Consider the following 10,634-nt stretch of genomic DNA (forward strand, 5'->3'; position numbering starts at 1 on the left):
ATAGTAAAACATTTTGTGCCCATCTTGACTACTTGTCAGGTACAGATGAAGATGTTTCCCTCAAATACACAAAGGGAGCACTAACTGATGCTGCAAGCCTCTGGGATGCAGAAATCAGAGCTGTTTTTTTTGTGTATTCAAAACCTGGACAGGAGAGATGTGCGTATGTGTTGCACTATCATGTGCAGTCCCAAACTCATGCACTCTACAGTCCTGTTACAGCAATGACGTCAAGTGACATTTAAAGCTGCTGTTGGTAGTCGTGATATAAACATCACTCCTGAGAGAGATTTCGAATGTCAACACTACCCCTCCCCTCTCTGCTGTCGTAACCCCGCCCACAAAAGATCGTTGTGCGCATTCTATGAGGAAGTAGTGGCTTCCCAGCCAATCAGGGCGACGTAGTAGGGGCCGCCACTTGACCAATCAGGACAGAGGGTTGGGGAGTAGCTCTGATTGGTCCATGATAACGGGAACGAGGGGAAATAATAACATTGCTTGATACAAAGGCATTGGAAAACCCAGAAATTTCACTATAATCTCAAATTACTACACTTACAGATGAGTACCGATTGGTATTATGACCTTTTCTCCAAACCCAGCAGAAAGAAAAGCACATTTTTTTTCACCATTCCTACCAACAGCAGCTTTAAATAAAGGCCAGATGTTTTAAATCTGTTGTACATCAGATGCATTTTGAGCATTTTTCACTTCAGATTGGATTAAGTGGTGAATTTAAGCATTTAATTTAAATGTTAGATACTATCTTAAAGAGTTTGTGTTGAATTTTAATGCCCAGCATATTCGTTTTATTTTAATAGCTATGATTTTTTTGAAGCTCCAGTGGAGCAGTCCCATAAGGTTCAGTATATCGGTATTAACCCATGTTGATGGCCTGATCACTACCTTTCTGTTGTTCTTCCCCACCCATAAAGAGCCTATTTAAGAGTCATCTTACTGTTATTATAATTGATGCATACTTCCTTGGTGAGCAGTACTAAGGGTGAGTCTGTGTTTGGACTGTGGGAGTGCTGGCTAATGAAGGTATTTTATGAAATATTGATTAGGCCTCAGCAGCAACACAAGTAGCAGGAGGTTGTTGGGGGGCAGAGGATGGAGGCGCAGAAAGACCAAGGTTAATACAGGAAGAAAGAGGCTTTTCAGTTCAATAAATCATGTCAAATGCCGAGTCGAGGGATTTTAAGTGCAAAAGAAGCACAATCTCAACATTGAGCTGCGTGAAAAGGGTCAGTGGACACGACGAGCCGAGGCATTTTCCTGCAAGCTGTAATGAGTTCCTCATTTGTCCTCTAGAGAAATCAAAATGAAGAATTGGATATCCAAGTCAGTGTTTGCCGTGTTTTATTACAGTGGCATGTGCTGCGCTTCATTTAGGCATCCTCCTGCCTTCCTTTGTGTTTTTTTTTCTTTGTCATGGTGAGGCGCTAGAGTTTATTATTAGCTGCAGTGCATCCACTGTCTGAGTCTGTCATTTTCTAACTTTCCACCAACCCAGGGTCATTTGTTTGTTCTCTTGGCTCTGGTTCACCGGCAGATGCTGTACCCTGCTACAGTCCTGCACAGCCTTTGTTTTTGTCATCGCTCACTACTGTGCTTATAATGCACGCTTTGTTCTTCCTGGAAAAAGCTCATTTTTCATCAAGCTGCTGGGATCACAGTGACTGATTGTTGAGTTCTAGTCTTTTAACCTGTGAAATAGAAATAAAACACACAAGTGAGCGGACAAACTTGATAAAAAAAAATATGTTAATAAAAATGATTTTGTATGACTTTAACATAAACATATGTTTTATTTTGTTTTACAGTTGCTCCCATGGTATCAGTGACAGGAATAGAGAAAAATTGGTATGTGGGTCAAGAGAGTGTGAAGTTCACCTGCGGTGCTAAATCCAACCCCCCTGTCCGTCACTTCTCATGGATCAGGTCAGTATCCCTATAGAGCTGCCATTCTCTTGAAGAAATCCTAGATCTCATCCATGATCAAGACGTTGTCGCTCATAACTCAAAGAAATGAAAAAAGCAAAGCCTTACATTTAGTGTCATCGGGTTGCTGCTCAGCATAAATCAGTGCTTGCATCCTTTAAAGGCTCTCGGGCTGCAGATTAGTGTTGCTGAAAGTCCATATTTCAAGACAGAAATTTTCAAAACCAGCAGACATATTCTGTCAACATGGCCACATTCTCTGTGCTAAGTTAAGGGGATACTGCTGCTAAATCCCTCCACAGCTCTCAGTAATGTTAGAGGAAGTGAACTGTTTAAAGGTGCTTTCAGACGGTCTTTGTTCTATTATAAAGTTTGAAAGAACTTCTGTCATCAAGCTGTCAGCAGCTAATGTTAGATAATACAACATAATCTAGGCTGTAAAAAAAGCCATCATCGAATGTCTTAAATCAATACTCATGATCAGCACACTCATGGCTGTAGTAACACATTTTAAAGACATCCTACGCTGCTCAAAGAGTGACTTTCCATATTTGTAAATATGTCATTAGATCAAATTCATTTCCAGGAAACGTGCATGTTTAGTTTGTATCCTTGTAGCAATACTACATGACGGATGAGCTGCTGATTGGTCCTGCTGCATGGATCTAAACTGGGTTTAAAACAATCTTATATTAAGCAGCAAGGTGGAGAAGCTTCTGTCTATAAATTACCTCCAGCATAACTTGGGAGCCTGGACACTGGAGCTGTCGAATGCACTGCTGCACCCATCGGGACGACTCGCTGCTATAAATAAATAGCTCCAAATGGCTCATTCATCAGAGCAACACTGGCCTATTGGCAGCTCTTTGTCATCATCTTGCTTTGAAAGCTAGAAGTATGGTCTCATTGAGCTGACAGTCCTGCTAGAGTCCAGACAGCCCAGCCTCTTTGTTTTCCTATTTTTTTTTCTCCTCCATGACGTTGAGACCTTCTCTTAATGTAGAAAGATTTTCCCCTCCACTGATGGCAGCGCAGTCAGCTCATATTTTAGTCATGTGATCATAGAATAGCTGCAGCAGGCCTTTCTTTGACTCACAACAACCAGCAAAACAGTTTACAGAGGTGTGCTTTTATAACTCTGTTTGTGATGAACTGCACACTTTGACATTCTTCTTTTGTTTTTGCACAGGTTGGATGGATTGATGCCTGAGGGTGTTGAAATCTTAAACAATACCTTTGCTTTCACTCGCCCGCTGGAGCGCAATGACTCCGGGGTTTACCGCTGTGAAGTACTCAACGACATCGGCCTCCGCAGTAAAGACGTGAACCTCTGGGTACAAGGTATGTTTTGACTTTTTCAAGTGCTTTAACAGCTTTTTTTAAACCATCTGTTTACTTAAAAAATACCTTTTAACCCCTGAGGTTTAGAGCGAGATCTGTGCCTCTTGACATTCATTGAACCTTTCTGATGTAAGATTAGCCTCTCAGTACGATCGGCCCTCAGTTCAACACTTCTAGCAGAGCTAAGCCGCTACATAAATGTCCCTGCCCAGATCCACTTTCACATTCCTGGCAACAGAGGAGCAGGGAGAGCAGATAAAGAGTATCAGTACCAAGCGTTTCTACTGTTGTGGTTTTGGCAACATTAGATTTGTCAGATTGGAAGAGAGTGTTTACCCCTGCTGGTTCGGCCGAGTTTGCACTCTTGTAGCAGTTTTCTTTGTTTTGTTTAAGGTCAGGTTACACAGCGGAACATCGTGAATTATGTTCACAGATTTGCCGTACACAGACGTATGTGTGTGTAGTCCACTGAATCTGTTATTCCACAGTAAATTGTGCCCTGAAAGCTGCTTGAAATGTGATCCCGCTATTTAGTTTCATTCAGCGTCACATAGAGCTTCATCAGCCAGGATGAAGACTTCCTGGATTATCAAAGAGGGAGTCCCCGCATTTGGATTTGCTCAGCGTTGTTGATTCGTTGACATAAACTCTTGTCAGAAAACTCACAAGGTTGTAAACTACTCCCGTCTGCTTCCTCCTCTGTCTGTCCACAGTTTGCTACTAAAGTTCATTATGGTGAAGTCAGGGCGTGGATCCCTGAGAACTCTGCATCTCTTTTTTATTTTCATTCCTCCTCTGCTCCTTTTTAATCCTTCTCCAAACAAAGCAACTGCTGCTTTTGGACCCGTACTTCACTTTACACACACACATGACTCTTTTCGTTTCTCACTGTCTGGAGGGAAAAAAATGGAAAAGCCCAAAAAAAAGGGCCTGTCAGGCTCCATCTGTGTGCAGGCCGGCTTTCTGAGTACTGCTCCAAACGAAAGCACAGCTGACATCCTGTCCAGGACTGACTTACACTGGGCAATTATCTTGCTTCTCTTGTCAGATATTACGACTCGGGCATGCAGCCTCTCACATCCCTCCCCTGTGGAGATAGCCAGGTTGAGCTCAGCTTTACTCCCTCCCCCCCTTTATGGCTGCTCGGTGTAGCCGTTTCACATGTTGTCTGTCAGCTTTGTAGGCTTTGGCTGCTCTTCTATAAGATGATTGGCTCTACATTTGCAGACACTCATAACCTACATGGGGTTAAGATGTTGCGCTGCAGGGCTGGATTGATGACTGACGATCTCCAGTGTATCAAATCCCCCGAACTTGATTTGCTCTATGATCCTCCCTCATGCTCTTACCCTACCCATGATCCTTCATGCTTACTCACAGTGAATAATTGCAGGTAATTGGATTCTTACTCAGTTACACACATTGTGGAAATAGTTATAGCACTACAGGGAATCCAGTTTAGATAACTACCGCTTAAAATCCTCCTGGAGATGCAGACTTTTGTGAACGTGAGTCATATTGCTTGTAGTCGGCTCTTTGATGTGCCTGCACAGAGATCGACTCTTGGTATCAGGCTGCTCTTAGCCCCAGAGGCTGGAGGTCAGAATGGAGACACTCATCCTAACCTTGAGCCCCTCACAGCCTTGATTTTTTTTCCCACTCTGACTCTGGCTGCTATCACAAACGCCAGCCACCGGAGGACAAATCAGATGCAGGAACCTCTCATCGATCACACAGCGTTTCATCTTCTCACATGACTTCCCCACAGCAGGGTTCAGAAAAGAAAGGGAGGGAAGCCAATCACGCTCACTCAGATGCTCATGAGTGCATGTCCTCTGTCCTCCTTTCCCTTTCTCTCATCCACACTTACAGTGACATTTAGCACTTAACCTCTCTCTGCCCCTCTCACTTCCTGCTTCTTGCTGGACCGTGTAGCTTTCAACAGATTCCACGCTCTCTGGAGAGGCTTGTCTCCGCTCCAACGCTGCAGTTTTGTTATAAATTAATCGAAAAACCATTCAGTCTTCCTTTGCCAATCGTTACAGAACATAAAGTGAGGGCCGTCTCCTCTTTATTTTTATTACTCCACTCTCACTCCATCTGCCGTCCTTCCCCTCTGTTTAAATCTTTTCATCACGTTTGCTCTGCAGATCCTCCCCCCACCACGGCCGCCCCGAGCACCACCGCATCCCACCTCCACGACACCTCTGGAGCGGGTACAGCCGTGGACCAGCAAAGAGCCCTCTTCACCTCCCCGACTCTGGCCTCCTTACCCGACAGCAGCCTGGGGACCATAGTAGGCGGGGCAGTGGGTGGAGTTTTGTTCCTGATTCTCCTGCTGATCCTGGGCGGGGCTTGCTTCATGCGTCAGCGCAGGACCTTCAGAGGTGACTACTATACCAAACAGTACCTGGGACCCTCTGACATGCAGAAGGAGTCTCAGCTGGATGTGCTGCAGCCGCACGAGCTGCAGGAAGTCTACGGCGACAAGACGAGCAAAGGCAGCCAGGAGCTGAAACCCAAACTGGGCGGGGACATCATTTACCCTGACTACACCCCTGAGCGGAAGGACAGGGATGACTGGGCTGACAGGGGGGATAACCACAGGGGCCTCAAGGAGGGAAACTACTACCCTGATCACTACAACAACCAAAACATGCACCCCTGTGGGCCTCCTGTGCACAGCACCATTGTGACCAACGGCTCCCCCTACCTCCCGGAGGACTCCTATGACAATGGCACAGACAGCGACTACGTGTCCCACATGGATGGATCTGTGATCTCACGCAGGGAGTGGTATGTTTGAGGAAAAAGCAGACAAAAAGACTGAGAATAAATTAAGAAGTATCATCCAAGATCGTGTCATTTCAGTTAAAGGACGATCTATCGGCTCAGTTTCACAGTGAGCTCATTGAACAGTACTGCTCTGCCTTGATTGTAACCACTTTACCTTAAGGATTTGTATGTGGATGTGTTACACTTCAGTAGCATCTTAAGGAGCTACAAACGAGCTGACAAACATCCCCCCCTGATGTTATCTGCGTGGGCTCCAGAGACTCTGATAACGGTGAAGTTTTGACTGACGTGAATGAGGTTTTTGTATTCTGCTTGTTTGTGTTTGCACCTGTCTTCAACACAGGTCAAAGGTCAGGCATTCAGACCCTTGTTAGTGAAGTATTTATACCCCCTGACTGTCTGAGCTTTGCTCTCCATAAAACCTCACAACTTCTGTGGCATTTTGAAAAACCCCAATCTTGATTGCTTGCAGCGTTTTTACTGCACAGGCGAAACAATCATCATGACAGTCAGTATTAATGCAAATGATATTGCATGATTTATTTTTCAAGAATAAAACGCACCATCAGGTTAAAGGGAAGGTTTGACCGTTACGTGGTTCAAAGGGAGAATTACACAAACTGTTACTGAGGAAAGACAGACTGGCGCTTGTGACTTCATAACACCCCTGTCCTGTAAACCTCTGGGGAGGTTCATTGGCTGCTTTTGCAAACTTTTAGTATTTTCTGTAAATAAATAATAAAATGGCAAACCTGTAACCCGACAGAGAAAATGACACACAGTTAAAAAAAAAAAAAAGAGGTTGCTTCCTTCTGTGAAAGAGCTCTTACTTTCAGCTTCACTCTGGCTAATTTAATTCAAAGATATCTCTGTTCTGGAAGTTTTGGTGCAAGTTTATTTGTTGACACCCTTCGATAGTCAAGAAACTGCAACTGCTGTTCATAACTGTAGAAAACACTCCTCCAACAGCTGCTTTGTCATAAACAAAGAGGAACAGCTGGTGTGTCTGTTTACAGCGCAACCGAACACTCTCACCTTGTTGTTTTTTTTCAGGATTATTTTTTGGGCTTTTTGCCTTTATTAGATCGGACAGCTTGAGAGAGACAGGACATGTGGGGGGAGAGAGAGAGAGATGGGGATGACGTGCACATAATCATGCTGGGACTGGGAATCGATCCTAAGACCGGTGCAATGAAGCCTGCAGCCTACCGTACATGGGGCACCTGCTCCACCAAGCTGAGCTTAACCGGCACCCCACCTTGTTTTAATAAAGACATCAGTGGATGATGGTTTAAAAACACGATGAGGTTTCATGCTGTACATAGCACAAGTATTTTCTCACTGTGCCGTCTGCAGACCTTCATCACGCAGCTCACTGCAGCTGCTTCTTTGTCTTCCATGAAATGCAAGAGAATATTTTGTTTTGTGGACAAACTTTGGATGAATTCTCACAGCAGCGGTAGTAGCAGTAAGATCAATAACACAGCCATCAAGTGTCTTGCCGGTTTATGATGCACCGTAAACAGTGAGGCTGATAGCAATAACATGAAACTGTGCCAGATGATGAGCAGGAATTTGTTTACTCTCTATTCCTCAATCTGAGGAGGTGATCTGGATCACGGCTTTATATGGCGAGCTCTGAAACTTGTATGAAAAATGAACAGAGAGATAATTGCTGAATGGGAAACATTAACAGCTATAGCTATAGAGCATGAAGAGTGTTAAAAGTGGGCTGTGAATTTACCTGATTTCACTGATTGTAACTAAAATCAAATATATGATCATTACTAGAAAGTGTCAGTCCACTCAGAAGCACAACTCTGTCATTACAGTTGTCAGCAAACATCAAACAGAGCCAGGCAGACTTCAGCTTTCTCCACTTATCCATGATAACAGGCTGCATCGCTGTCTTTTCCACTTTCCCTCCTCCGTATCCTCTGATTTCTGTCTGCACGACCAACACCAATTGGTCATTACAGCTTTTTATTTTAAACACAAGATCAAAGAAATGTGTTATAAATACCATATGTGACTATCTCAGCTGTCATCATCTCCAGTTATGTGGCTTCATAAACCACCGACCGTTTCACTGACACTCCACAGTCGCGATCCATGACTGTAAATAAGCAAAATAAACGCTACAGAGGAGGTCAGAAAAGGAGCAATAATAAACCGATCCTTCAGCTTTAGGTTGTGTGTGTGTTTGAAGTGTGATTGCGCGGATACCTCACAGCAGAGTTGGAACACATCGTGAGCAGCTGACATCACTTCTGATCACAGAGCCGGCTGTAATGTTGGGGTTTGGCTCCTCGGCAAGTGTCTCTGAGGATATTCAGCGATCATGGAAAGTAGAAATTTAATCCTTGAGTGAAAAGAACCAGCTAGGTTAAAGCTGTCTGTGGAATGGCTCCCCAAGGGATATGTATATTTTTCTCCTTTTTCCTACAAACAACAAAACCCAGTGATGTTGAGCTGAAACAAAGAGGTGACATCATCAGTGAGCTCATCTCTCACTGCTTGATTTGACCTTACACTTTTCCACTTAGAGCTCCTTCTTTTTTTGTTTCCTCAGGAATGATACATGAATTAAAGCGACCTCTGCAAAGCCGCACATGAAAGGGGAAACAGACCCTTTCTGGAAAGATCCCTGCTTAGTCAATCAGGCTGTTTGTTGCTCAGAGACGGAACCATACAGTATATGTGTGTTACAGTCAGAGGGGGTTGGGTATATTTTTGAGGTCTTTCTTATTGGGGTTTTTATAGATTCTGGGTGCATATTTATTCCCCCCCCCTCCTTTTTTAACCCTTCTCCGCCCTTCTTTTTCCCAAGCTGGGTCGAAGGTTTGGAAGTCTGAGAATAAACTGCTTTAATCCCGCTCTCACTCTCATCATCGCACACACACGCACCCGCCCGCCGCACATCTGCCACTGCAGCCCACATTCAAGGAGCAGCCCTCACCTCAAGCCTTCAGCTTTTAATTAACTTTTCATTTTTTTCCTCTCATCGCACTTGGCAACTGAATGGCTCGAGCTCAGTGATATATAGCTTATCCGTGTCTGCATGCACACATTTTTTTCTAATCAGCTGATTCATAGCTGTCAACTTGTTTCTAATTTGGTAAAGTTGCTGTCTCTGCTCCCAAAAGTATCTTTCTTCTCTTAAAGCTGTCTTGACAAAACGAGCTGAACTGATGAATGTGTTTGTAAAGTTCAGCTTTGGTCACCCACCAACTGTTATGCATGTAAATTAAGTTATTCGCCACTTTCTACATTCATTTTTTTTTCTCATCACTAATGTTTATATTCATGTACATAATGCTAATAGGTAGGATTAGCTTTTTTGGTTTGTATGTTGGTGTACAGTTTGTTCTGGTCTCCCCTACTGAATAGTTGGTGCCTTAGATGGGCTGAAAAATGCACAGAAACTTTGAGACAACGACAATTACTGAAAGCATTAATATAAAGGATTGCAGAGGAGGACTGACTGCTCCGTTTATAAGTCTTCCATCTTTATATTTAAGATTTGCTGGTATCAAAACATCAAAATTGACAAGAGGTTAATTGTCACGCCTTATGTACTTCGAAAGGACACGTGTAACAAGTTAGTTACTGAGAAAATTGTTTCACTGGGATTTTACGCAAAGCCAGATTCATAGAAAATATTATTGTCCTGTAAATATGCTGGCTGTTTTTTATTATTATTGGGGAAAAAAATCTTATTTTTTGTATGAGGTCTGTAATTTTCACAGAGTATTAGTTTTTCTTGCGAGCGTTTGAGCAGCTTTTGTCTCATGAAAACAAAAAGGATGATGCTGTTTTCACTTCATTGTTATATTTGTTCTCGGGAGTTTCTGACCAATTATTTTGTAAGTTGTTATCTGAATGATTGATGTCTCGCAGGAATCAGACATGGAAGTGTGACAGATTGTATTTTGTTCCTTTTGTTTGCAATAAATTACTGTCATTATTGCACTCAGACGTGTCCTGGGACTCTGCTTTCAGAGAGGAGTTTTTAATTTCCCTCTAATCACAACAGCTGTTGTAGGAGAACCTCGTTAATTAAAGCTCCTATGGAGGGCTTTCTGTTTGTGTTGATTTTAGCGCCCCCTGTGGATACCTCTTATCTCTTTGCTGAGCTCTTCTTATACATGCCTTGGTAGTGTTTTCTGAGCAACAAAAACTAATCCTGCTTTCATTTTCCAGCCCAATGTGAATATTTGCTGCTGAAAAAGTAAAACTGTGTCAATCTGGTGCGACACCTACCCTCTTGCGTTGGTTTCAGACATTAAAAATTACAACATAGAGATTTTCAGTTGTTGCTAAGGGTCTTGTTTGTTTTCATTGGTCATAAAAAGGCTTAGCAGTAAATATCAGTCTGTTTTATAACCAACTAGAAACTCCTCAGGGGCTTTTAATAGTTTACACGTATGTGTTTGAACAGATTTACAGATACACAGGGGAGAGCTTACTTACAAAGAAATATTTCTAAACTGCACAAAACCTCAAAGAAAAAAATCACAACTTGCATGTAGTGCATGTTGTGGTTTTTAGTT

At 43.1% G+C, this 10,634-nt stretch overlaps 1 protein-coding gene across 1 annotated transcript in view; it reads left to right on the plus strand.

The window, feature by feature from the left end:
* The window catches only part of nectin3a (nectin cell adhesion molecule 3a), a 37,434-nt gene extending 27,377 nt beyond the window's left edge, over window positions 1-10,057 (plus strand). The window contains exons 4-6 of the mRNA XM_034700993.1: window positions 1,827-1,944; window positions 3,134-3,285; window positions 5,436-10,057. Of these exons, the coding sequence (XP_034556884.1) occupies window positions 1,827-1,944; window positions 3,134-3,285; window positions 5,436-6,091 (926 nt within the window). The 3' untranslated portion in view covers window positions 6,092-10,057. The remainder of the gene's footprint in view (window positions 1-1,826; window positions 1,945-3,133; window positions 3,286-5,435) is intronic.
* The last annotated feature ends 577 nt before the right edge of the window (window positions 10,058-10,634 follow it).

The sequence above is a fragment of the Notolabrus celidotus genome, chromosome 14 (genome assembly GCF_009762535.1).
Source record: "Notolabrus celidotus isolate fNotCel1 chromosome 14, fNotCel1.pri, whole genome shotgun sequence".
Lineage (NCBI taxonomy): Eukaryota > Metazoa > Chordata > Actinopteri > Labriformes > Labridae > Notolabrus > Notolabrus celidotus.